At 46.1% G+C, this 27952-nt stretch overlaps 1 protein-coding gene across 17 annotated transcripts; it reads right to left on the minus strand.

Annotated features, from left to right (window-relative positions):
- Positions 1-727: 727 nt before the first annotated feature.
- MLKL (mixed lineage kinase domain like pseudokinase) lies at positions 728-26269 on the minus strand. Of its 17 annotated transcripts, none has more exons than XM_086349869.1 (13): positions 25680-25793; positions 21845-21903; positions 21162-21627; positions 19140-19202; positions 17837-18032; positions 16713-16810; positions 15518-15674; positions 13036-13120; positions 9615-9766; positions 9240-9289; positions 8866-9006; positions 7463-7577; positions 2354-2483 (listed from the first exon to the last, which is right to left on the minus strand). In XM_086349869.1, coding segments are annotated over exons 3-13 (1512 nt in total). In that variant the 5' UTR covers positions 21616-21627; positions 21845-21903; positions 25680-25793; the 3' UTR covers positions 2354-2482. The 17 variants fall into 17 exon arrangements, with proteins under 17 accessions (XP_086205989.1, XP_086205988.1, XP_086205990.1 ...); XM_086349868.1 differs by lacking the exon at positions 25680-25793 and adding an exon at positions 25249-25664; XM_086349859.1 differs by lacking the exon at positions 21845-21903 and having other exon boundaries at positions 2232-2483; positions 15518-15653; positions 25680-26269.
- Between the last annotated feature and the right edge of the window lie 1683 nt (positions 26270-27952).

Consider the following 27952-nt stretch of genomic DNA (forward strand, 5'->3'; position numbering starts at 1 on the left):
ATACTTTCACAGTGAATCGCCTCTGCATGGGGGTCTGCCAGAGCATGTATAACCTATAAGGGAGAACTTACGCTGTAGCCCCTATAGCTACAGGGAACAAAAGACTTCAAAGATGAAAATAGTACTACCCTATGATTAGCTCAAGAAAAGCCTCATTTTCAGTGTGCAACCTGTCCTTGTTGATTCTTCTTTTTTAACTTAAAAATGTTCTAGGTTTAAAAACATCAAGAATAAATAAAAGATTAAAAGGAGTAGAAATGAACCACAATTTTATTCCCCAGAGATTTATTCCCCAGATTATAAGCTCAAATTTATTTTGCCTATTTTTTAAAAAATTTCATTTTATGGAATTATAGTTGTGTTAGTTTCTGGTGTATAGCAGAGTGATTCACTTACACATGTAAATATATTCCTCGTTTTTGAGATTCTTTTCTCATATAGGCTATCACAGAATATTGAATAGAGTTCCCTGTGCTATCGAGTAGGTCCTTGTTGGTTATCTGTCTTATATATAGAAGTGTATGTTCATCCCAAGCTCCCAATTGACCCCTCTCCCTGCCCCTGCCTATTGTTGTCTCCTCAGTGATTGGAACAATGCCCAGCACGTTGTTGTTGAATGATTTGGGATGAGTTCAGGCGGAAAGAAAAGCAGTGACAAGTAGAGGTCACCTTACCCAGAGCGAAGGTGTAAAAAAATTCAGAACAAACAGGTCACATCCAGGAGACATGGGTTTCTGATAACTCTTAGGCTAATATATTTAGTTTGTCCTATACAGCATAAAAATAACTTTTAATGAAGTGCCAATCTTTAAAAAGATGGACAGTTTACCAAAAATGTGACAAAGTGGATGGCTCTGGAAACACTGGGGTCCTATTCCTATATGATAAAAATAGGCTGCAGCTGAGCAGAGCCTGCCCTTTCTTCACAAAGTTCACCTGTTCCCTGAAGTCTCTCCTTCACGCTCAACTCACTTCTTAGGCTCCTACTAGACCTCACAGGGAGAAGGCAATGGCACCCCACTCCAGGACTCTTGCCTGGAAAATCCCATGGACGGAGGGGCCTGGTGGGCTGCAGTCCATGGGGTCGCTAGGAGTCAGACACGACTGAGCGACTTCACTTTCACTTTTCACGTTATGCATTGGAGAAGGAAATGGCAACCCGCTCCAGTGTTCTTGCCTGGAGAATCCCATGGACGTAGGGGCCTGGTGGGCTGCCGTCTATGGGGTCGCACAGAGTCGGACACGACTGAAGCGACTTAGCAGCAGCAGCAGCAGACCTCACAGGTATTAGAGTTTGCAGTCTCTCTCGGGAGCACTCTGGGACCAGATAATGGAGATGAGGTTGGTGTCAGAGATAAAGGCCTTGGGGATCCAAAGGGAGATTCTGTACTTAGTTCAGTGGGAAAGAGGAAGGATCAGTGTTTGCCCAGCTGTTTACTGCTGTCACAGTTCACCCCGGAACTTAGTGGCTTAAGACCACAGCCATTTATTTAGCTCATGGTTTTGTAAATGGGCCGTCTGGGCTGCTTTTGCTGTGTGGTTCTTCTGGTCTCAGCTGGATTCATCCCTGTGACAGCTGCTGGCCTGGCTGGTCCAGTATGACGGGTCCATGTAACCTCTCCTTCTCCAGCACCCTTGCGCAGCTTGCTCCCGGTGGAGGAGGGCTCCAAGAGACAGGGTGGAAGTTTGTAAGGCCTCTCGAAGCCTGGGCTTAGAACCAAAACACGATCACTTCAACATTCTATTGGCCAAAGCCAGTTACAGCACCAGCCCAGGTTCAAGTGGTGGGGATGTAGATTCTACTTCTTTTTTTTTTTTTTAAAGTTGTTTATTTTTTAATTTTTAGCTGTGATGGGTCTTCATTGCTGTGCAGGTCTTTCCTCTAGTTGCAATGAGTGGAGGCTACTCTTCGTTGCAGTGAGCGGGCTTCTCATTGCAGTGGCTTCTCTTGTTGCAAAGCACAGCCTCTAGGGTGCGTGGGCTTTAGCGGTTGGGCTCAGTAGTTGCGGCTCCCAGGCTCTAGAGCACAGGCTCAATAGTTGCGGTGCACAGGCTTAGTTGTTCTGTGGTATGTGGGGATCTTCCCAGGCTAGGGATCAAACCCATGTCTCCTGCATTGGCAGGTGGATTCTTTACTATCGAGCCCACCAGGGAAGCCCTAGATTCGACTTCCTGATGGGAGGGGCTGCTAAGTCACAATGCCAAGAGGTTTGGATCCAAAGAGAGACACATTTTTATAAAACTATCAGAGTTTTTATCAAAGGTGTATTTTTGACAGTATCATTGGGAGTGGGATGGATTACTGGAGTTGTTTTCTATTTGTAACAGAGAAGTGCTGCTCCCCTGTATCCATAAATAAATCCATGCTGAAGGATTTGAAAGAAAAAGATGCCCAGCTCATGTTCTTCCAGCTCCTTGTTCAGGGACACAGTTTCAGTTTCAACACTTGGCTTAATAAAAGGAAGACAGTCTCTTTAAGATTTCTGTGAATGAATGAACAGAAAGTTAGACAAGCTCAGGAACTGACAGTCACGTTAGAAACAAAGATATGTCCATATTACAAAACAGTGTAGAAACTGCACTCCCCTTGGTCTGGCTGGAGTCTAAAACACCATCAGCGTTCATGCCTTTGGAATGTGATGTTCCCTCTCACTTGGACAACTTTTGCTAGTTTATTTTTATTTTATTTTTGTAATTTTACTTGGACAACTTTTAAAATACAACTACCTTGTGGGAGATGTAAGCTCACATCTTAGTGTGAATTAGTCTCAGGTATTGATTCTCTAATACCAGGAGGACCTGGGTTTAAGGAAGCCTGGAAAGAAGAGGAAGAAGACAAAGGAGAATTTGAAGGAGAAGAAAGTACTTGTAGAAAATACTGTCAGCTTCTCATCCACCCTGAAGGATAATTCTTCAGGAAGCACCATTGAGTCTGCTCTTCTGTGCTATGAGGGCAAAGAGAAAGTTTCAGGTAGAAGCTAGGCCAAAGTTTTGATTTTGTTAGGGAAATTAAAATGGAAGTAGTCTTGTTCAGGCTTCAGAAGCAGGAGAGCGGGCCGCAGACTGACTTCTGACCCTGCCTGGACCACGTGCCTGCTTGCAAACACACCAATTGTTACCAGGAAGCCAAGCGGCACTTTAGATCAGAGAGGGAATGGGTCTTGGATTTCCTTGAGCCCTTGGAGGCCTGGCCTGCTCCCTGGGGTTTCAGAAAATCTTGTGACTCACGAAGTGAAACAAACAACATTGTAAAAGTTCAAGAAAAACCATCACTTCATTTTTGCAGGCAGACCGATGCTCACATCAGTGGGCAGCCTGGGATTATAAGCAGGAGCTCCCCAAACTGCAATTTGAAGTCTCACCCGTAGGGTAGACGCACTGCCAGGGACCTCTTCCCAACTGGGACTCCAGATTGCTGTTAACGAGGGACTTCCCAGCACTTCTGAAGTCTGGAGGTTGTTTGGCCTAATTTGGTGATGTATGTGCTGTTACTTTTCTCTGTTGTTTTTCTCTTCTTTTAATGACTATATATTGAAATGAAATCAGTCAATCCTCTATTAAATATTGAAATTGTTTATTGTGTGTGTAACGAGTGGTTTCTTTTGTTAGTGAATCTTTTGAACTAAAAAGAAAAGTAAAACTTTCGGCAAAATGGATTTTCATTCCAAAAGGTAGGGATGGGGGCAAAGGAAGGGGAGGGATGAGATACCCTCTCTAACATGACTGTTAGAGTGATTCCCAATGGACCACCAATGAACAGGCCAGAGACTTCTGTAAATAGTGGCGCCATCCTTGGGGGGACTGCCCCCGAAGCCTGGACACCTATCTCTTTAGTTTCTCTCTCAGGCATTTAATCTTCATTTACCAATGCCCTCCACCCCCAGGTCTCTAACTCAGGATATTCTCACCTGTGTGCCTCAGGATACATGCACAAGAATGTTTACGGGTGAGGTTCCTAAAAGGACGATTAAAATATCCGTAGATAGAGGAAGGGGTAAGTAACGTGCATGGTTATCTAAGTGGCCTACTATACAGCAGTGGAAAAGAATGAGTTTAAACCATCACATTAGCATGGATGAATTTCAAAACATTTCTTCATACTAACTGATCAACTGAAGAAAGTTGTGGTAGAATATAGCATGATATCACTTACAAAAAGTCCTTATACATTTGTGCTAAGCTGCTTCAGTTGTGTCTGACTCTTTGTGACCCTATGGAATATAGCCCACCAGACTCCTGTGTCCATGGGAATTTCCAGGCAAGAATACAGGAGTGGGTTGCCACTTCCTCCTACAGGGGATCTTCCCAACCCAGGGATCAAACCTGCATCTCCTGGGGCTCCTGCACTGCAGGCAGATTTTTTACCGCTGAGCCACAGGAAAACCCATAATTTAGTGTACCTTTGTTATAAAACCATAGACAAACCTTTACCAGAAAGTTAGGATAGTGGCTCCTCCTGGAGGAGGGGAGAGGAATGTAAAAGCAAGGGATGCGGAGGTCCCTTTCTGAGTTAGTGGTAATGTTCAAGTCTTTAGGAGTGGATATGTGATATTCTTTATCTTCGACTTAAAAAAATGAACATATATATTTAATCATTGCTGTACTGTTATACATATCACAATAAAGATAGGAAAAACATGATTTTGTTTCCTTGAATACTGTAGCAACTTCAGTGGAAACACTTCCCCAGTATCTAGATACACTGCATGTGAATCATGTTCTCTTGTATTTGGAGCTTTGTGGAAAGCCTGAGAGATCTGGATCTAGAGTAGGGGAGGGAAACATTCCCATTGAAGGAGATGGTGTAGGAAAACTATGGAGGAGCAGCTGATAACATGGTGAAATAAAAGTCTCAGTAGAGGAAATTACCCCAGGGTGTTGATAAAAGAAAAGGAAGAAAGGGAGAGAAAGTCTCAGTTCATTCGCTCGGTCCTGTCCGACTCTTTGCGACCCCATTACTGCAGCACACCAGGCTTCCCTGTCCATCACAAACTCCCCGGAGCTTACTCAAACTCATGTCCATCGAGTTGGTGATGTCATCCAACCATCTCATCCCCTGTCGTCCCCTTCTCCTGCCTTCAATCTTTCCCAGCATCAGAATCTTTTCCAATGAGTCAGTTCTTCACATCAGGTGGCCAAAGAATTGGAGCTTCAGCATCGGTCCTTCCAATGAATACTCAGGCCTGATTTCCTTTAGGATTGACTGGTTGGATCTCCTTGCAGTCCAAGGGACTTTCAAGAGTCTTATCCAACACCACAGTTCAAAAGCATCAATTCTTTGGCACTCAGCTTTCTTTATGGTCCAACTCTCACATCTGTACCTGACTACTGGAAAAACACAGCTTTGACTAGACAGACCTTTGTCAGCAAAGTAATGTCTCTGCTTTTAGTTTTCTTCCAAGGAGCAAGGAGTGTCTTTTAATTTCATGGCTGCAGTTGCCATCTGCAGTGATTTTGGAGCCCCCAAAAATAAAGTCAGCCACTGTTTCCCCATCTATTTTCCATGAAGTGATGGGACCAGATGCCATGATCTTAGTTTTCTTAATGTTGAGTTTTAAGCCAACTTTTTCACTCTCCTCTTTCCCTTTCAATAAGAGGCTCTTTAGTTCTTTACTTTCTGCCATAAGGGTTGTGTCATCTCCGTATCTGAGGTTATTGATATTTCTCCCAGCAATCTTGATTCCAGTTTGTGCTTCATCCAGTCTGGCATTTCACATGATGTATTCTGCATATAAGTTAAATAAGCAGGGTGACAATATACAGCCTTGACGTACTCCTTTCTCGATTTGGAACCAGTTTGTTGTTCCATGTCCAGTTCTAAGTTTTTGACCTGCATACAGATTTCTCAGGAGGTACGTAAGGTGGTCTGGTATTCCCATTTTTTAAAGAATTTTCCAGTTTGTTGTGATCCACCCAGTCAAAAGCTTTGGCGTAATCAATAAAGCAGAAGTAGATGTTTTTCCGGAACTCTCTTGCTTTTTCGATGATCCAGAGGATGTTGGCAATTTGATCTCTGATTCCTCTGCCTTTTCTAAAACCAGCTTGAACATCTGAAAGTTCATGGTTCACGTACTGTTGAAGCCTGGCTTGGAGAATTTTGAGCATTACTTTGCTCGCGTGTGAGATGAGTGCAATTGTGCGGTAGTTTGAGCATTCTTTGGCATTGCCTTTCTTTGGGATTGGAATGAAAACTGACCTTTTCCAGGCCTATGGCCACTGATGAGTTTTCCACATTTGCTGACATATTGAGTGCAGCACTTTCATAACATCATCTTTTAGGATTTGAAATAGCTCAACTGGAATTCCATCACCTCCACTAGCCTTGTTTGTAGTGATGCTTCCTAAGGCCCACTTGACTTCACATTCCAGGATGTCTGGCTCTAGGTGAGTGATCACACCATCATGGTTATCTGGGTCATGAAGATCTTTTTTGTACAGTTCTTCTGTGAATTCTTGCCATGTCTTTTTAATATATTCTGCTTCTGTTAGGTCCATACCATTTCTGTCCTTTATCGAGCCCACCTTTGCATGAAATGTTCCCTTGGTATCTCTAATTTTCTTGAAGAGATTTCTAGTCTTTCCCATTCTATTGTTTTCCTCTATTTCTTTGCATTGATCACTGAGGAAGGCTTTCGTATCTCCCCTTGCTATTCTTTGGAACTCTGCATTTAAATGGGTATATCTTTCCTTTTATCCTTTGCCTTTTGCTTCTCTTCTTTTCTCAGCTATTTGTAAGGCCTCCTCAGACAGCCATTTTGCCTTTTCGCATTTCTTTTTTCTTGGGGATGGTCTTAATCACTGCCTCCTGTGCAATATCACGAACTTCCATCCATAGTTCTTTAGGTACCCTATCAGATCTAATCCCTTGAATCTATTTGTCACTTCCACTGTATAATTGTAAGGTATTTAATTTATGTCATACCTGTATGGTCTAGTGGTTTTCCCTACTTTCTTCAATTTAAGTCTGAATTTTGCAATAAGGAGTTCATGATTTGAGCCACAGTCAGATCCTAGTCTTGTTTTTGCTGACTGTATAGAGCTTCTCCATCTTTGGCTGCAAAGAATATAATTAATCTGATTTTGGTATTGACCATTTGGTGATGTCCATGTGTAGAGTCTTCTCTTGTGTAGTTGGAAGAGGGTATTTGCTATGACCAGTGCATTCTCTTGGCAAAACTCTATTAGCCTTTGCCCTGCTTCATTCTGTACTCCAAGGCCAAATTTGCCTGTTACTCCAGGTGTTTCTTGATTTCCAACTTTTGCATTCCAGTCTCCTATGATGCAAAGGACATCTTTTTTGGGTGTTAGTTCTAGAAGGTCTTGTAGATCTTCATAGGACCGTTCAACTTCCACTTCTTCAGCATTACGGGTTGGGGCACCGTCTTGGCATTCTGTGGTATTGAATGGTTTGCCTTGGAAACAAACAGAGATCATTCTGACTCAATGAAACTATAAGCCATACCATGTAGGGCCATCCAAGACAGACGGGTCATGGTGGAGAGTTCGGACAAAATGTGGTCCACTGGAGAAGGGAATGGCAAACCACTTCAGTATTCTTGCCTTGAGAACCCCACGAACTGTATGAAAAGGCAAAAAGATAGGACACTGAAAGATGAACTCCCCAGGTCAGTAGGTGCCCAATATGCTGCTGGAGATCAGTGGAGAAATAACTCCAGAAAGAAGGAAGAGATGGAGCCAAAGCAAAAACAACACCCAGTTGTGGATGTGACTGGCGATGGAAGTAAAAGTCCTATGCTGTGAAGAACAATATGGCATGGGCGTTGTGGCCAGCACAGCAGGCAGGGCTCGAAAGTGGCTGACGCACAGTTTGGGAAAAAGAAACTAGAGACAGAATTAAAGTTTTAAAGATGGGGCTGGGGGACCAAGACCTCTTGGGTCAAGAGCCCTGTTCCTTGGAGCCACACCACTTTTACTGAGTGTCTTGGCAAGCAGAAAGTACCTGTTGTGCTACAATGAAGTCAGCCTCCTGGGTCCCCGGTCACGTCTCCCACTTTACTGATTACTTTAAACTATCTTTGTTATTTTCTTGTACCAGGACTCTCACCTAGCTGGAGGTCATTGACCTGCATGTGCCTTGGGAGAACATCTTAGTGTGTGCACAGGCAGCGTCCTGAACTGGCGCTGACCCGGCGTTCCAAGGTCCACTCTATATTTTTCCTTAGCTTAGCAGGGTATGATGACCCAACTGATCAACCCAATGTACTTTCATTTGTGTTACGCTGTATTGCTATATTTTGCTTTTATTCTTTTCCCATGGTGATTTTCTCATGGCTTAGCCAGAGCAACAGGTGGCTGACTATTAACCCCTGCACATAGGAACCTGGAATGTTAGGTCCATGAATCAAGGTAAATTGAAAGTGGTCCAACAGGAGATGGCAAGAGTGAACGTCGACATTTTAGGAATCAGTGAACTACAATGGCACTGATATGACACTGAAAGATGAACTCCCTAGGTCGGTAGATGCCCAATATACTACTCCTCTGAGCTACAGATAGTGTATAGGCTGGAATAATCTGCCTTCTCAACCCACTTTAGATTAGACAATGCCCTTTGGGCAGGGTTTCTGAACTCCAGTGCTACTGATAATCTGGGCCGGATAGTATTTGTTGTAGGGGTTGTTCTATGCATCCTAGGATGTTGAGTAGCTTCTGTCCACCAGATACCGGTGGATATGTCCACGCCACCCCACCTCCCCTGAGCTGTAACAGCCAAAAATGTCTTTAGACATTGTCAGTGTCCCCCAAAGGGCAAAACCACCCCTGGTTGTGATACACAAAGAAAACCTTTCACAAATGTTAAGTAACACGTGTGGTCCATGCTGTTTAGACCAGAAAGAGCCCTACCTTTAACAGAGGGCCTCCTGGAGGGTTCGTAGGCACGGCAATCATCAATGATCTCCTGCAACTCTGAAGGGCAATCTTCACCCACTGGCTCCTGGTGCCGGGACTCAGCCACCAGCTGGTAGATCTTCTTGGAATCACAACCTGGAGTGGAAATGATATGACGGGAGGCTTAAAGATTGCTCTGGCACCCACACATCCCTCTGGATGCTGCCGGCTGGCATCAGACCTAGGGACTCTGAGAACTGGAGACATAGGAGCTTCCAGTGACCCCACTGACCAGCGCAGGCAGTGCCCACATTGAAGAAGAAAGCGTCCAGGACAGCATTGATGTTTAACTCTAGTCTACCTTCTAAGTCAGCTTTCACACTGCTTACCTTCAAATGGGCTCTTCCCAGTGGCGATCTCCCAGAGGACAATTCCAAAGCTAAAAGAGAAGCAAGAAAATGAACAATGATAACAAGTTTCCTTTTTTCCATGCCCCTGTAGCCATTTCCAGAAAACATAGAGAATTTTCTTTTCTTTTTTTTGGCACTGTGTAGCTTGTAGGATCTCAGTTTCCCCAACCAGGGATTAAACCCAGGCCATGAAGTGGGAGTGCTGAATCCTGACCACTAACCCACCAGGAACTCCCCACAGTGAACTTTCCCATTACCATCAATTACATTCCAGGGATGCTCCTCCCTAACGGCATTTGACTTGGACTTTCTTGTCAGGTTCATCTGAGAACTGGCATGAGAACATAGACATACCTGTATATTTCAGCTTTTATGTCGTATTTATTATACACATTTTCCAACCTCTGGGGTGAGATGTATGCGGCAGAACTGACCCTCTCTGCTGGTTTTCCTCTAGTTTGTCGGCTGATGGAAGTCTGTGTTTTGCTCAACTCAAATCCTGCAAGCTAGAGAGAGAGGTGACTCAGAGGCAGAAAGAAATGGCAGGATCTTGGGTGGGAAGTAGAGGGCAGGGACTGGTGCTACACGTGACTGTCAGGGGATGGTCTTTTTCCTTCAGGATGTTTCCAGTGAGGTCTCCTGGCCGTGTGGCTACTCTCCTGGCTGCATTCTGGGTTCGATCTATTATGGTGCATTGACCAAGAGAAACACAAAGAGGTTTCTTCTCTGTAAAAATGAGACAGTGAGGATTATTTGAAATGATGGTTGTCAAGCACCTGTAAAACTTGGTATGTTTTTTTTTTTAATTGATTGATTGATTTTTGGCTGTGCTGGGTCTTTGTTGCCGCGTGTGGACTTTCTCTAGTTGCAAAGAGTGGGGGCTATTCTCTAGTTGCGGTGCTACTCTCTAATAGCGGGGGGGCGGGGGGACTACTCTCCAGTTTCGGGCTTCTCACCGTGGTGGCTTCTCTTGTCAGGAGCACAGGCTCCAGGTGAATGGGCTTTAGGAGCTGCAGCTCGCGGGCTTCAGCAGTTGTGGCTCACAGCTTAGTTGCTCTGCTGCATAAGACTTGGCATGTTGTAGTTATTCTAATATTACTACATTAGATATGCACAAGGCTTCCTCAGTTGATAACTCAACTCCACTGTGTTAGGATGGACAGGGGTGCCTGGAACTACCGATGGCTCGTTTTCTCTTGGAGGCAGACAAAACAAAAACAAAGAAACAAAAAACCTCCAACAACACGGGGGATCCTCTCTGTTGTATCTGACCCTATATGGCCAATGCCATGCTCTTAAAGAAGGCACAGAACAAGTCATGGGAGAGGGTGTTCTTGCTCCGTGTACATCTGTCATTAGCACCATTTGTGTGCAGAGGGCTGTCTGTGCCAAATGCAGCTAGGGAGCCAAAGCTAGGGGCAAGAATTAGATGCTTATGTGGCTCCTCCCTCTTATTCACAAGTTCAGGGAGCGCTGACATCCTCTGACATCTGGCTCCACACTAACCACCAGGGGTGAGAAGCTGAATAGCACATGTTACAGTCACATGTGATGAGCACCAGGAGAGTGGTATAGACACTGTGCTTTGGGAACACTTACTTATATTACACCAATGGTGGGGAGATCCAACCAGTCCATCCTAAAGGAAAGCAGTCCTGAATATTCATCGGAAGGACTGATGCTGAAGCTGAAGCTCCAATACTTTGACCGCCTGATGCAAAAAACTGATTCATTGGAAAAGACCCTGATGCTGGGAAAGATTGAAGGCAGGAGGAGATGACAGAGGACGAGATGGTTGGATGGCATCACCGACTCGATGGACATCAGTTTGAGCAAGCCCCAGGAGTTGGTGATGGACAGGGAAGCCTGGCGTGCTGCAGTCCATGGGGTTGCAAAGAGTTGGATATGATTGAGCGACTGAACTAAATTGAACTGAGTGGTGGGGAAAGACATCTGAAGGGCAGAAGAGACCTGTCTCTTGTTTTCAGAGAAAGCTATCTATAGATGACAAAGAATATATTCTTTTAGCATTTGGGAACTGTGGACATGGGGTTAACAAAACCCTTTCCTCATCTACAGGACAATCTGAATGTCAGTGAACTTTTTAGTTCTATTCCCCTCGAACCTGACAAAAGCAGACTGTTACTTATGCTCCTAAGTAATATATATTGCTGTTGATTAATAAACGACCAGTGACCAGTAAGTCATTTATGGATGAGAGGTCGGGGCGGTGGGGACTGTGAAGAAGTACAGGGGTGCTCGGCTATGTGGTGACTCACACCTGGCCTGCCCCTTTCGGGAACACTGGAAGGCATGCCTGCGGAATTGCTATAAAAGAATATTGAGGACTTCCCTGATGGCCCAGTGCATCAGAATCCACAGTGGATAAGAATGCAGGGGACACAAGTTTGATGCCCGGTCCAGGAGGATCCCACATGTTACAGAACAACTAAGCCCTTGAGCCACAACTACTGAGGCCCGTACCTAGAGCCCGCAGGCTGCAACTACCGGAGCTCGAGTGCCTGGGGCCTGTGCTCCACAAGGAAGCCTCTGCAATGAGAAGCCGTCACTCGCTGCAACTAGAGAAAGCTCTTGCAAAACAACGAAGACCCAGTGCAGCCATAAATAAATAAAAAACACAGTGATACCACACACACACACACAAACTCCTCCAGTTAAAAAAAAAGAATATTGACTCCTGTGAGTCATGAGGCTTCTAAGCTTCTCCTGCACCCACAGAGACGAGCCTCTTTCTCTCACACTTGGGCTGAGGGCAAGGAGAATATCTCCTGGAGGATTGCGGGGGCTCCCACTGGATGGAAGGATTTGATGCTGCCAAGGAAAGTTATGACCAACCTAGACAGCATATTGAAAAGCAGAGACATTAGTTTGCCAACAAAGGTCCGTCTAGTCAAGGCTATGGTTTTTCCAGAGGTCATGTATGGATGTGCGAGTTGGACTGTGAAGAAAGCTGAGCGCCGAAGGATTGATGTTTTGAACTGCAGTCTTGGAAAAGACTCTGGAGAGTCCCTTGGACTGCAAGGAGATCCAACCAGTCCATTCTAAAGGAGATCAGTCCTCAGTGTTCTTTGGAAGGAATGATGCTAAAGCTGAAACTCTAATACTTTGGCCACCTCATGTGAAGAGTTGACTCATTGGAAAAGACTCTGATGCTGGGAGGGATTGGGGGTAGGAGGAGAAGGGGACGACAGAGGATGAGATGGCTGGATGGCATCATCGACTCGATGGACATGAGTCTGGGTGAACTCCGGGAGTTGGTGATGGACAGGGAGGCCTGGCATGCTGCAATTCATGGGGTTGCAAAGAGTCGGACACAACTGAGCGACTGAACTAAACTGAACTGAGGTGGCATGCCGTGTTTTCTGCATGATACCCTTCTGATTGCCTCTAGGTGCCAAGTGTGGGCCACGGCCAGTCTGTGAGTCTGGATGCCTCCTTGGACCTAAGAAGACGCCCTCATGGGTGTTGCAGGGACACAGAAGTGGTGTCCAGGCATCTAAGAGGAGACGACTCTTAGCCCGCCCCTGGTGGGTGGACAGTGGGGGAGACAGGGATCAGAAGGGCAGGGAGGACTGAGTCTGTCCAGTGCAGGGCGTGTGGGGCGCTGTCCAGGCATAGGAAGCGCTGAGTTCAGTTCCACGGTGAAGGCAGAGAAACAATCAGGCACAGGCTTTCAGGGAAACACGCACGCCTCTCCCAGCACCAAACAGTCATATAGGTCAAACTCAGAGGGTGCCCGGACGGCCACGCTCACCTTCACGTTGTAGTCTTTTGTCACCAGGAAGCTCGTGCTACTGATGTTCCTGTGGAGTTCTGAGGGTGTTTCCGAATGGTGCAGCCTAACGTGACCAAAGGCAGGGTACGTTAGTGACCTTTGCACAGACTTTTTTTTTTTTTTAATAACCTTTTTATTTTATTTTTGGCTGTGCAGGGTCTCTGTTGCTGTATGGGCTTTTCTCTAGTGGCGGAGAGCGGAGGCCACTCTCTAGGTGCAGTGCTCCTCTCTAGTTTTAGGCTTCTCACTGCAGTGGCTCTCTCAGTAGCTGCGGCATGTGAGCTCAGTACTGGCGGCTCCCAGGGTCTAGAACCGAGGCTCAGTAGCTCTGCAGCATGTGGAATCTTCCTGGACCAGGGATCGAACCCATGTCTCCTGCATTGGCAGGTGGATTCTCTACCACTGAGCCACCAGGGAAGCCCCTGCACAGACTTTATTGAAAGGCATGACAGTCACTACCAGGATAATGAGGTTGGTCAGTACCAAGCCTTCTTCCTGGGTAGGTATCCACGGGTTAGTGGGAGAACCAGGATGCAGAGGTGAGATCTGACAACTGTGTGCTGCACGCTTCTGTGGGGCTCTGCATGGGAAGTGCTGAGCAAAGAAAGGGCTGAGGCGTGGCTGGATGGTTGGGCCATACCTAGGACCCTTCTGCTTGAAACAGAATGGAAAGCTGGGGTTTCCACAAACTCAGTAAGTGGTGGGGACTTCCCAAGTGGCACTAGTGGTAAAGAACCTGCCTAAGTTCTTTGGATGAACGGAGCTCCTGCCTCCCATTTTGGGCTTCTATCATAGAGTCAGCCTCAGATTGGGTTCTCCCAGAAGCAGATCATGAGCATGGACTGTACAAGTGACTGATTAGGAAGGTATTTCCAGCAATTAAGCCCTCATGCCACAACTACTGAAGCCTGAGGTCTGCAATGAGAGAAACTACCACAGTGAGAAGTCTGGGCTTCACAACTGGAGAACGGCCCCCGCTGTGCATAACTGGAGAACGGCCCCGCTCTTCACAACTGGAGAATGGCCCCCGCTCTGCACCACCAGAGAATGCCCGTGCAGCGATGAAGACCCAGAGCAGCCAAAGATAAATCAGTGAAATTTTAAAAGAGAAGATAGTCCCAGGAAACCAGTGAGGGACCTGTGGAAGCAAGGCAGAGAAGGAGGAGAAATCAAGCAAGGGCGTGACTTCAGGTGAAGTTCCAGGCTCAGCCTAATCCCACGGGGACCTCTGGAGAATAACTACCCCTCAGGGTTTGTTCTGCATGAAGCAAAGGAGCTGGACTTCTGTACCCACACTGGTTGTTCAGTGACTATGGGTTGGGGTGAGGGAGGGGAGGAGAGAAACAGGGTCAGGGACGGGGGCTGTAAAGTTCCCGGGCATTTTCAGCTCTCAGGGCCTAGAGGCTCTAGCACCCGTGAATGTTCCTCTACAGATGGCGGTGAGGAGCTGTTAGCAGCACATATGCTGAACGGTGGATGAGAGTGCAGATCAGCTAAGAAGGGTCAGCGGTCCTCTGGATAGGCACTAACAGTGCCCCCTACTGTCCAAATCCTTCTCGCAAAACCCACTAGTGTACGAAGTTGAGAAGGATAAACTGTACGATTTCCAAGAAAGAGTAAGGAAGTATTTCCCAAAGTATGGGATAAGTGGCATGCAAGGTGATACATTAAGAAAGGTATTCTTCTTTTAATTCCAATCTTTCTGATTATGTCAAGAAGAAAGTCTCTGTTTGGTGCTGGATGTCTTTGACACTTCTCTAAATCTGCTAACATCTCCTCTGTGAAAAGATAATGCTGGTCTGAATTGTAGATCTTTTGCTAGGCGGCAACATTTAACCAGAATTTAATAACTTTATTTTGGTTTTATTTGTGGTCACCTATTTGTGCTAAGTGATTCTGGTCTCCAATTTATGGTAGTAATAGAAAATGTCCCCCGTTTTTTCCTAACTTATTATTAATATTTTTTTTTACAAAGTGAGCTAATTGAAAGAAAAATATTAAATAAATAATGGCATTAATGTGAATACGGTAATAACTACGTATGTGGTCTGTTAGTGACTGACTTTTGGGGGCCCTTGGGCTAAAGGAACCATAGAGTATATGTGAGAGTAGGTAGAGCTGGTGGATAAAATATAGGACATCCATATGATTTTGAATTTTGAAAAATCAATACTTAAAAAAAAAGAAAGTACTAAAAAAGTGTAGGGTTTATATGGAATTCTGTATATCTGAAATTTCAGTAAAAGTATATCTGGTGTCATATTTGGAACATACATTGTACTAAAATTGTTTATTGCTTATCTGAAATTCAAGTTTAACTGGACCTCTTGTATTTTTATTTGCTAAACGTGGTGATTTGCTCAAGGAGGCTTCCAGCCTCTTCTCTGCTTGTCTCTGGGTCAAGCAGAAAGGAAGGCAGACTCATCCTCTTCCTCTGGGCGCCCTCTCCCCACACTGGTACCTGTACAAGCCTCTGGCTGCCCCCACGGCCAGGATGATGCGCTTGGCCAGGGTGAGGTCCTTTTCCCGATCCAGCAGCTCCCTCAGGGTCCCGAGCTCACAGTACTCCATGACGATGGATAACTGAGGGGGCGTCACTGATGGAAAAGAGCCGATCGCTGTGAAGATCCATCCGTGCTCAGAGGTCCTGCTTACTGTAGCCCATCCCACCCTCTCTCCAAGAGACAGACGAAGCTCTGCTGTGTTTCTCCATCTCCATCTCACATGGTTTGACTCCCTGAATTGAGTCCAATACCCACAGAGTCCCCATGCCTCTTCTCTGTGGCATTTGGCATGTCAGAACTCTACACTTCCCCTAGTTACTTGAGTAACTGACTCCCCGACTCGACACTACAACCCAGGAGGGCGGGGCCTGCTTTGTCCAGACAGTGCTCACAGGAAGTTGAATAAATATGTTGAGTAGGGGAGCTCAGACAGGAAGCTGGGGCCTCAGGGCAGGGCCATGAGACAGGCAAGAACTGATGTACACAGAGTGAGTCAGTCACCCTGGCTGTCACCCCGGAAGATAAATATTACTAGAGGTTTCCCTTTAGCCTGGGATTCTGTGCTCCAAAGTCAGGTCACCTGAGCCTGTGCAGAAACTTCCAGAGGGGATAAGAAGGGAGCTGCTCTGCCCTCTCTGTAGGCAAAAGCAGCAAAACATAACCAGCAGGAGAAGCCACATTGTGAGAGGAAATGCAGCCACATTAAAAAAATAAAAAACAAAAAAGAAACTGAACCTGACAAATGAAGTTCTTGGTAAAAGGGCAGGTTAATTTAGCTTTTAGATTCACTCGACACTAATGATCAAGGTTAGATTCCTTGTTTGGGTCAGTCAGCTTTGCAATGTTTTATTGCAACAAAATACACTCATCACCCAGGTCAGCATCTGAACAAGCATCTCCTTGGTTCCCAGTGAATCAGCAGGAAGAGATGTGGTTGCATTAGTGCAAACCAGCCCTCAGGCTGAAGCCAACTTCAAGCCTCTTCACTTGAAAGAAGATGGGAACCTGCATCGTGAGATGCGAAAAAATAAATGTCAATAATAAAAGCACCGTGCAGATGCCACCCTTTGAGCTGTTGTAGTAAAACAACGCAGTAACGCACAAAGATATAAGACAGACCACAGCATACCCAGTCCTAGAGGCACCTCTTACCTGTTTCATCAATGCAAATCCCAAACATGCGCAGGATGTTGGGGGAATCAAATTTCTTCATGGTTCTGATTTCGTTATTGAAAGTATGCCTCACTATTCTATGAGAATAAAAAGGGAAAATAGGATTTCAGGTTGGGGAGGTCCTTCAGAAAACATTCAGTGTAGTGACCGTCTGTATATGCATGGGGCTTGAGGGATCATCAGCCATTCCTTGGTGGCTCAGATGGTCAAGTGACTGCCTGCAAAGTTGGAGACCCAGGTTCAATCCCTGGGTCAGGAAGATCCCCTGGAGAAGGATATGGCAACCCACTCCAGTATTCTTGCCTGGAGAATCCCATGGACAGAGGAGCCTGGTAGGCTACAGTCCATGGGGTCACAAAGAGTTGGACATGACTGAACAACTTCATTTTCACTTGAGGGATCATCAGCATCTCCCAGGGGTGAGGATAAGGCATATACAACCTGTTCTAAAGAGTCACCTGGTAATTCTTAGTCAACTTAATATATGCATACCCTATGATCCATCAGTTCCTCTCCTGGCAATACAGCCCCAAGAAATTCCCATACAGGGCCATAAGGGATACCTATGGCAGCATTATTTTTGATGGGCAAAAGTTAGAAGCAGGTTGTGTTCCATCATTGGAAAAAGAGGCAAACTGTGGATTTCCACCATGGATAATAGCAGTCAGAAGCAAAGGACCACAAGCACAGTGTAAGTTTCACGACGCTGAGTGAGAATGGTAAGGAAGCAGGCGGCAGACGTGACGCACTGTCGTCTGTGAACATTTAAAACGCACATATATGATAACAGCGAACATTTTGCAAGAACACATACAAACAAAATATTTTATCGTCTGTGAAAGGGATGGGAACCCAAGAAACAGCAATGAAAGGGAACCTGCCTTTAAAAATATCTAAATACATGAATAAACAAGAGACGTTTCTAGAATTGACTTTGGAAGACGTACCTTTAAGTGTAGACTGTGTTCCTTAATAACAGAGAGCAAATATTTAACCCTCTGGGGTCTGAGTTCCCCCATATCAGAATATGGAGACAGTCTGCCCCTCTCCTTGAGTTACAGACAGGAAGTAACTAGGGGAGAGAACCGTACAAAACAACTTACCCAATGTCTTTGGCCTGGGAGTTGTTGAATACTTTTATGGCCACTGGAGATTCGTGGTATTTTCCTTCATAAAGTGTGCTGGATTCATTTTCCTTTAGTAGGATCCAATCGGCTTCTGGAAGCTCCTCCTTCTTAATCTCCTTGATTTGATCTTGTGGGAACCCCTTCTTGGGTTTCTGTGAATCTGACCTCATCCCTAGGAGAGAAGGTAATAAAGAGTGAACAGCTGAGGAGGGTGTGTTATGAGGGAAGAGGCATCTTAGCAACGCTTGAGGGGGAAGCCCCCCCTAGTGAACCAAAGCTGGGTCTGCCTGGAGCTTCTGATTGCCTCCTTCCAGGAGAGAGGTCCCCGTGCCTCTGAGTGACTGGTAGAGACACAGCCAGTGGTAACAGAAACGTCTTGTGTACTTCTTTCTCCTCTTCTTCAGATCCAGCCTGTCTCCAGCCTACACCCCATCTCTATCCATCTCTCTCATCTCCTCCTACTGCACAACAGCTTGGCGCCTGAGCGTTTGGCATCTTGTCTAGTGAGTTCAATTCTAATAGGTAGACACAGAGTTTAAGCTCAGGAATCCCACTGCTGTTGTGTGTCTCTCCTCTCCCTTACTCCATGCCATGGCTGGGAACTCTCAGAAGGCAGAGCCTTTCTCTGTATCTTAGTTTCCTCTACACACAGGCTCTAGCATAAAGCAGAGACTCACAGATGTGTAGAATGGATAAGCGTTTTTAATTTGATTTGAATTTCTTTTTAATTTTTAAAAACTTTTAACTTCGTATTTGGGTATAGCTGATTAACAAACAATGTTGCGATAGTTTCACCGGTACAGCAAAGGGACTCAGTCATACATATACATGTATCAGATTTTGAATTTCTTCTTGGAAATTCAGCAAATGAATTGAAGCTTTGATGCTATCTAGAGGAAGTCATCAGGGGACTTCCCTGGAAGTCCCGTGGTTATGATTCTGAGCTGCTACTGCAGGAGGCACGGGTTCAATTCCTGGTCAGGGAACTAAGATCCCACAAGCCACAAGGGGAGAAAAAAAAGAGAGAGAGAGAGAGGAAGTTGTCAGCACTTTAACAGGTGCTGGAAGATATCTTGCTGGTCAAGAAATCCCCTTCAAACACGACCCCATGCACAAAAGCTTAGGCCAGCCGTGAACACATCCCCAAAACCTGCGGGCTGCTTGCAGCTATCCAGCCCAGAAAATGGACCAGGGTGGGGCGGGGGAGCCCAAAGTTCCTAACAAACTCATGACTTCTAGTTTGGGGCAGCCAGAGGCAGCAGGGCACACGGCAACTCACAGTTCTTCACGGCTTCGATGGTTTCCTCCAGTTGCATCAATAGAGTTTTTACAGTTTCTTTCTCTGCAAGAAAAACAGCAGCAAATACTCAAAAACAGAAATGCTCAGAGAAAGCACACCAAGATACCCTTTTCTCATCTCTCGTGTTCATTACAGTAGAAATGATTACTGGTCACGAATATCTGGCTCTCCACTTCCAAGCAGACAGGAAGTGCCCTGACGCATGACTGTGTGCCTTGCTTTGGCCAAGAAATGAAGTGAAAGAAATTTTCAGGGAAGTCTGTGTCAACATGAAAGTGTCACAATACTGAAACATCCTGGAAAGATGACAGCTACCTTAGAGAGTCTCCTGGACTTTTCTCTGAATGAGAAAAAGACATTTCCTTCTCTAAGACACTGAGGTTTTTTTTTTTTGAACCATGGTATAATCATATCTATCCTGACTTATATATTCAGAAATATGTTAAAAATTGATCATATACTAGATAGGGTGACCAACCATCCCAGTTTTCTCAGGACTGAGGAGCTCTGAGGATATAAGACCTTCAGTGCTCAAACCAGGAAAATCTCAGCAGACAAACACATACATGGTTCATAGCAGTAATATTTCTAAAACCTATGTGGAAGTTAATCTGCCAAACTGTATCAAAGTTTTAAAATGTCCATACTCTTTGATCTAGCAATTAGACCCAGTAACTCAACTTGTAGGAATTTTCCCTAAGGAGATCCTGAAATACATGCAAAAAGACTCACTGTAGAACTATTAACAATAGTGGAAAACTGGACACAATTTAAATATCCATCAATAGAGAGCTCCTTGAATATATCTGGTCCCTATAAACCAAGGATACTAGACAACTCTAAGGGTATTTATATGCAAGAATATGTAATGAGCTTATTTAATGAGAAAAACAAGAAGGAGGACAGTGTGCTTAGTATGCTATTGATTGTACAACAACAAGAAAGAAAATATATACTTGACTCTCCCAAAGGCTATTCAAGAAACTGGCAAGAGAGCATGTGTCTGGGAATGGAACTTTGCTGTCAAGGGTGAGAGGCAGATTGCCACCTCATGCTGGGTCTTTTTGTGCCTTTTGAATTTTGTCCTATGTGAAAGTATTACCAAGTCCAAATGTTTTCACACAATTGCAGGAAGTATATCCTTTCCTCCAAGTTGATGACACGGAGGTGCCTCCTTCTACCAGAAAGTGGACCAATGAACGCTGAAGATGAGGAAGGCCAGGGACCACTCCTGCTCTTTGGCAGGATCAGCTGCTGCAATGCTTTCAGCATCACTTCAACCCAATTCCTGATTCCAGTTTTCTTGTGGTAGGTGTTTGGTTGAGGGAATTAAAAATGCCTCACTTTTCCTCATCAAAAAAACAAACAAACAAAAAACCATTTGCCTACAGGTCTCTTCCATATCTGGTTTGTGATGCTGGAGAGTCTCCTGCGGACCTGACTGGGGATGCACTGTCCTCCACACCAAGGGTGAGAACGGTTATCCCTCTGAGTTCCAGTGCCTGGACGGTTCATTGAAACTCTACCCTAATTCCTCTCCCTCCACCCACAACCCTAATAAGAGGGAAGGATCTGGAATTAACATCACCACGATCTGCAAAAGTGTAAAGTCATATCTGTTTCCCTTGTTTCCTGTTTAGTCCACCGCGTATCTCATTCCCTTGGAGTCCTGCCCTCCACTCAGTCCAGCCCCGGCCACTCGGACCCAAGCCACTGCCATGTCTGCACAGCCTCTGACGTGGTCTCCTGACAGCACTCACACTTCCCCTCTTGCCCCTGGCTCTGCTGAGTTATTGGCCCCAAGTCTTCACTCCCATGTAGTCATATCATACATCCACACTCTGGCTGCAGCCTCATGGTGGGCACCCCTCTCCACTCAGACGTCTGGAATTCTGAGTCTCGTCAACAGATACCTGCCAAAACCACTTCAACCTTCCTGATTTTCCAAAATGAGACGAATACACCTGTATGTGCATCCCCCCACCTGAAAAAAGTCCTCACCACTCAGTCCTTGGATAGCTTTCCTGTCCTCCTCTGCATCCTGTTGATCTTCCTGTTGCCAGGACACTCCTAGGCTGAGGCTTGACGTATGCCTCCACTGATCCACCTGGAGCAGCAGAGAGAGCTCCTCCCAGACATCGCTCAGCCTCTGGTTCACCCCACCAAAGATTATGCTGTCATGCCCTGCTGTTAGAAACTTCTGGATATTGGACTTATTGCTGAACTTGTCTATCCGCTCCTTAGCTTCCTCTAGGGCATCCTGGAAACGGCTCAGCGCGGCAGTTATCTGCGGGGGCAGGTTCCTCTCTCCGTGGTCCTGGAGCATTTGCAGAGGCTGCAGCAGGCTCTGGACGCGGTTCCCTAGACGTCGGCATTGTTTCTGGCAGTATTTCATCTCCTCACACTGGTTGTAGATAAGCTGGCCTAAGGAGATGATCTGCTTCAATTGATCCATACCTGGAAGAAACTGATGGAATCTGTTTAAGTTCCAGGAATCTCCTTCATATTTACTACTGGGATAAGGGAACATCAAGGGTGTCTGTGATTTAAATGGTTGAAGAGGTCTTCCTATTGTTTTCATGTAAGGTAGAGATGGCTTGCGTCCACCAAAACCTTCCAGTTTTAGCTGGGAAGTACTGGCTTTGCCAGGGGCTTCCCCGGTGGCTCAGCGGTAAAGAATCTACCTGCAATGCTGGAGATGTGGCAGGAGCTGTGGGTTTGATCCCTGGGTCAGGAAGATCCCCTGGAGGAGGAAAATGGCAACCACTTCAGTATTATTGCCTGGAAAATCCCATGGATGGAGGAGCCTGGAGGGCTACAGTCCACAGGGTCACAAAGAGTCCGATATGACTTAGTGAATAAACAACAAATTGGCTCAGCTAGGACTACATCTCCCAGACTTCCCTGCAGCTTGATGGGGCCATATGACTATTTCTCACAGAAGGGGTATGAGCAATAAAGTGTTACTTTGGGTTTGAGTCAGGTTTGTCTCCTCTACACACTGTCAGCTGGTTGTATAGGAGGATGTAGCCCTGGGTGTGGTGGAGCCCAAGAATGTAGAATCCTGGATCCCTGGAGGAGAGCCGCTCACAAACCTGGAATGACTGCCATGGACTGCTAAGTGAGCACGGAATAAACAGCTATTGCATTTGAATCATTACATTTTGGGGTCAATTTGTTAAAGCAGGTCAGCCTGTTCTAACAAGCATATCCTGCTAAAGTATAGAGCTGACCACAGGACAGTGGGTTGAAACGCTCAGATCCTGTCTAAAGAAGGTAAGGATTACCTAGTAAAGTCAACAGCTGCTGCTCTTCAAGGATAAAGGGCCCAGTGGTAGATGATCTTCTAGTTTTTAAAGAGCAGTCAGAAATCTGGATTTTTATATTTAATCTCTCAATTTAAAATCCCACAACCAAGTCAAAAAATGTTTTAAAAACTATGCAGTCCAACACTGTGTTGGTCAAATACATTTTGTTTGCCAACTGAAGATTGCCTTTGAAGCCTCAGTTTACAACCTTGGCCACAGCCAGCAGAGGATGTTCAGGACTGTAATAGAAGCCAGCTTCTGTAATCTCAAACTTTTCTTTCTGTCTCTTTTTCCAATGCTTGAGCATGCCTGCCTCCGTGGTCCACACCTTCATCCCTCTATAGTGTGTTTTCAGCACCCTGTAAATCTGCTTCAGCCTCCCCACTGGCCGATGCATCCGTAAGACTTCTTGTTATAAGTGCTGGTCCCTCAGAGGCATTTTCGTAAAGACTAAGAAGCTTTCCAGGCTCAGCAGAGGTGCGGGAGACATTTGTGTTGCCTACACAGTCTCCACTTCTCTGCTCCTAATGCACTGTGTGTGCTCAGCTGTGTCCTACTCTGAGGCCCCAGGGACTGTAGCCCACCAGGCTTCTCTGTCCACGGGATTTTCCAGGCAAGAATACAGGAGTGGGTTGCCATCTCCTACTCCAGGGGCTCTTCCCAACACAGGGGTGGAACCTGAGTCTCTCGCCTCTTGGCAGGCGGATTCCTTACCACTAGTGCCACTTGGACTACCTTCATATTTTCTGTAACAATCAACAGCAATCCGTTTGTGGATTTGAGATCTATGCCATTACTCAATTATGGGCTTCAAGAACCAATAACTTTCTCTATTGCTTAAGCCAGTTTGAATCATATTTGCTGTACATGCAACCGAAAGCAACTGGGTTCAGTTGAATGATGAATGATGCTAACAGCAAAGACCACGACTCGCTCTATTCACCTGCTGCAGGCTAGTGATTCGGAACCAGGAGGTCACAGCGTTATCTTAATTTTGTAGATGAAGACACTAAGTTAGGGAGAAGGTTGCATTTAAATAAGTACAGGGCAACGGAAACACTTTCCAAAGCAGTTTTAAACAAAGCTAATCTCAACAGTTCAATGAAACAGGTAGGAGTAGTAGTACTAGTTTGGAGAAAGTAGTTGGCCTGGAACCAAATCTGGCTTAAAAACTAGTAGAAGTGAAACCAAGTAAGCAACTAATTGATACTTTTTGTTGTTATTGTCTTAGCGTTATATTGATCTAGGAAGGGAAGTAACAGGTGTTGCTGCTGCTGCTAAGTCGCTTCAGTCATGTCCGACTCTGTGCGACCCCATAGATGGCAGCCCATCAGGCTCCCCCGTCCCTGGGATTCTCCAGGCAAGAACACTGGAGTGGGTTGCCATTTCCTTCTCCAGTGCATGAAAGTGAAAAGTGTTAGGGCATGCCTAAAAAAGACTCAAGGGGTCTCAGGCTACCCAGATATTCCTAGCTGCTAAGCAGAGAGATTCAGGGTCATTTGTGGGGACTCCTGGGGGCAGTGAACTTTATGCCTTTCTCTGATCCACTGGAGACAGAAGCAGTGGTCATGCTTCTGTCAGTTCCCCCAGTTGCTCAGGGAAACTTGAGGATTTCAGCTTCATAGCTCCAAGCTCCAGTTATCTTATTCAAAAAAGCCATATCTCAGCATTAACTAGTCAAATGATAATGGGGAAAATATCCAACTCATCAAAACAACGACTTAAAAGAATACATTTCACAGGAAAAGTGATGACGTGGTATGAAGAAAACCATGGAAAACAAATCCTCAAGAAATGGAGAGAACTATTATTTATTTTGGCTGGGGAGATTAAAAATTACAAACCTGGCAATCCTTTTTCAAATATAAATCTAATTTAATGCAGTTCCAGTAAAACTCTCAATGGTACATTTTGGTATTGAAACTAAATGATCCTCAAAGTTCATTTGAAAGAGGAAATTAGTAGGAATAGTCAGGATTTTTGTAATAAAATAGGGACCCATCTATCAGATATTAAAATTATAATAACTAAAATTGTTTAGGGCTTATTGAGTATAGGATAAAGATATCAAAAGGATGAAAGGGAATATAAATACATATACACTTTTACTCAACAATGTGAATTTCTAGGAATTTGTGCTGTAAAGGAGCTCGTATGTGTATAGATAGATGGATGCTAAGGATGCGCACTGAGGTGCTATTTATAATATGTAAAACTGCTAACATCCCTAATAAAGATATGTTCATAGGTTTCTTGCAGGAAAACAATGAGGGGTAAAAGTCACTAATTTTAAAAGTGAAAAATCTTAAAATGGTTAGTAACAATATAAATCCATGAAAAATTCTGATGCCATTTCCCTCTCTCCTCCAAAAACTGGCATCAAGCAACCTTTTCTGATGAGACTTTTAACACAGAGTTATTCCTCTTGTGCCTAAAACGGGCATTAACCATTAAGACGTGGGATCAGCTCCCGGCAGTTTCCGCACTGACTGCTCGCAGCGGTGCTGTGCAGGGCAGTGGGCCGGCTTCAGGAGGCACCTCCACGGCGACCCCCACGTGTCCCCTCTCCTACACCGCGCCTTCTTCAGCAGGAAGCGGCGGGAGAGGGAGGCCGCACCCTCGGGGCCGAGGAAAAGAAACCAACCTGGTCCTGAGTTCCGGGAAACGGGCCTGTGGCTCTCCCCTCACCGCCCAGGATCCCGGCTGCGCCCTGCAGCCCGCGCGCCCCGGGCACCGCGCGCCCCGGACACCGCGCGCGCCGGGACGACCGCCGGACTCACCCCGCCCTTCCCGAGGCCATCCAGTCGGTCCGGGGCGCGGTTCCCGGAAGGTCCGTCGGCTTCTCGGACGTTCAGCCCCCCGACACGAAGTCTGCGACCGGGGACCCCGGGGAGGTGCCGGGTCGCGCGCTTTGTGTCCCGCCGGCCGGCAGGCCCGGAACGGACGCCAGCGGCGGGGTGCGGGCGTGCCCCTCGGAAGTCCGGCGGCCTTCTGCTCGCCGGCCCTGCACCCCGCCCTCCCCGCGGGCCCCGTCAGCCTGTCGGGCGGGGAGTCTGACGCGCCTCCTGTAGCTGTGACAGGGACCTTGCAGCCGCCCCCCCGGCTCAGGCGCCTTGGTTTCCTAGAGCTCTTTCCAGGTGGTTCAGGCAGAAGGCCCCTCGCTTCCTCTTGGTCGTCTTCCCCCGCCCTGTCCACCTCTCCCCAACCTTACCGAAATTTCTCAGTAACTTTATGGAGTACTCCTGGTGCCCACGTCCTCTGCTTGGGGCTGGGGACTCAGGAAAGAATAAGGTCCCGGAAACTAGTATAGCGAGCACCCAGTATGGGAAAGATTAGATGAGCAGAAAAAACAGAACTAGAGAGAAGGTTCTCGTGTCTGCTTCTCGGTGCCTGAAAATACCGAGTGTGGTGGGTAGAGAGCCAAGGGAGACACACAGCTGGGATGGGCTCAGGAGAGGCGTGGGCCGCGGTGGGTGCGGCTGAAGCCAGCTTCCTCCTCTAAGGTCGCCGCAGAGACCTCTGCTTTATTAAAGTTAGCTGGGTCCTTAGCTAGGAAGTCTGAGCAATGTCATTCATTAACTCATCAGACTCTTCCCTCCAAAAGGAGAGAAGACTTTTTGAGTAGGGAAGACCTGGGTGGAGGATGTCTGCGGTGTTTATTCATTTACATTCTCTTGCTACTGTTCTTCGCCTACTGCATTGTCAGTTTTCTTCTTAGGTCGGATTCCCTAGAAGTCTGAGGAAAAGAACCGGGGACACGTGATTTACTGAAGGAAGCCTCTCAGGATCGAGGGTAGGAGGGGCAGTGGGGGAAAATTAGCTAAGGAAGGACAGCTGGTCTCCGTGGAGACTAGCTTCAGCCAGACTCCATGGAAAGGTCTGGAGCAAGCAGCTCTGCAGCCAGAGGGAGCTCTGCTCTGGATACATCAGAAGTTAGGTCACAACATGTCTTAACAAATTGAAGAGGACTGAAATCATACCAAAAGATGACCATCCACCGTGGTCATCTTTTCTGACCAGAGTGGGATGAAACTAGAAATCAATCGCAGAAGGAAAACTGGAAAGCTCATAAATATGTGGAAATTAAACAACTCTTGAACAATTCCGTCAAAAAAAGAAATCCAAAGAAAATCAGAAAGTACCTGGAAACAAATGAAACACAACGTAGCCAAACTTAGAGAGTGGGACAAAAGCAGTGCTGAGAGCACAGCGATATGCACATGTGAGTCCACAGCAATACACGCCAACGTAACGCAGGAGAAAGCGCCTTCCCTGCTGCTCCGGTGGTTAGAACCTGCCTGCCAACGCAGGGGACAAAACTCCAGTGCCTGGTCTGGAAGGATCTCACATGCCACGAGGCCACCAAGCCTGTGCGCACAGCTGCCGAGCCATGGGCCCTGGAGCCTACGCTCTGCCTAAGAGAAGCCACCGCAGTGGGAAGCTGAAACACCATGAGGAATAGCCCCGTTCACCACACTGGGCTTCCCTGGGGGCTCAGCTGGTAAAGAACCCGCCCGCAGTGCAGGAGACCCCTGTTCAATTCCTGGGTCGGGAAGATCCGCTGAAGAAGGGAAAGGCTACCCACTCCAGTGTTCTGGCCTGGAAAATCCCAAGGACTGTCTAGTCCACGGGGTCACAAAGAGTCAGACACAGCTAAGCGACGGTCACTTTCACTTTCTCACCACAACTAGAGAAAGCCCACGTGCAGCAAGGAAGATCCAGTGCAGTCATAAATTAAGAAAAGGAGAAAGATCTCAAACAACCAAACTTTACACTTCAAGGAACTAGAAAAATAAGAACAAACTAAGCCCAAGGCTAGCAGAAGAAGGGAAATAGCAGAGTAGAAATAAATGAAATAGAAAAATAATAGAAAAAATGTGAAATGGAGTTTATTTTTTAAAGATAAACTCTACAAACCCTTAGCTACATTAAGGGGAAAAAAGAAAATTTAAATAGAATCATCAATAAAAGACATTACAACTGATGTCACAGAAAAAATAATCAAAAGAGACTGTAATGAGGAATTCCATGGTGGTCTAGTTTTCACTGCCATGGGTCTGGGTTCGATCCCTGGGTGGCAAACTAAAATCCCACAGCATAGCCAAAAAAAAAAAAAAAGACACAGAGAGACTCTGATGAACAATCAGTTATATGCCAACAAACTGTGGAACCGAGAAGAGACAGATAAACTCCTAGAAACATACAGCCTCCTAGGACTAAATAATGAAGAAAGAGAAAGTCTGAGCCTGGTGGCTCAGTTGGTAAAGAATCTGCCTACAATACAGGAGACCCGGGTTGGATCCCTGGGTCAGGAAGATTCCCTGTAGAAGGAAATGGCAACCCACTCCAGTACTCTTGCCTGAAGAATCCCATGGACTGAGGAGTCTGGTGGGCTACAGTCCATGGGGTCGCAAGAGTCGGGCACAACTTAGCAACTAAACCACCACCACCATAATTAATAATGGAGATTGAATCAGTAATTAA

Source organism: Bos grunniens, chromosome 18 (assembly GCF_055505025.1).
Source record: "Bos grunniens cultivar Pamir isolate PY7600 chromosome 18, Bosgru_T2T1.0, whole genome shotgun sequence".
Classification (NCBI taxonomy): Eukaryota; Metazoa; Chordata; class Mammalia; order Artiodactyla; family Bovidae; genus Bos; species Bos grunniens.

What these genes read in the sequence shown, in the direction of transcription:
- MLKL (XM_086349852.1), bottom strand. Translation starts at nt 21,615, where the DNA reads ATGGATCAATTGAAGCAGATCATCTCCTTAGGCCAGCTTATCTACAAC. An exon ending in GATTTGCATTGATGAAACAG is followed by an intron (nt 15,675 to 16,712) that starts GTAAGAGGTGCC and finishes GGATCTTCACAG; the next exon opens with CGATCGGCTCTTTTCCATCA. An exon ending in CAGGAGGCCCTCTGTTAAAG is followed by an intron (nt 7,578 to 8,865) that starts GTAGGGCTCTTT and finishes CTTTTCATACAG; the next exon opens with TTCGTGGGGTTCTCAAGGCA.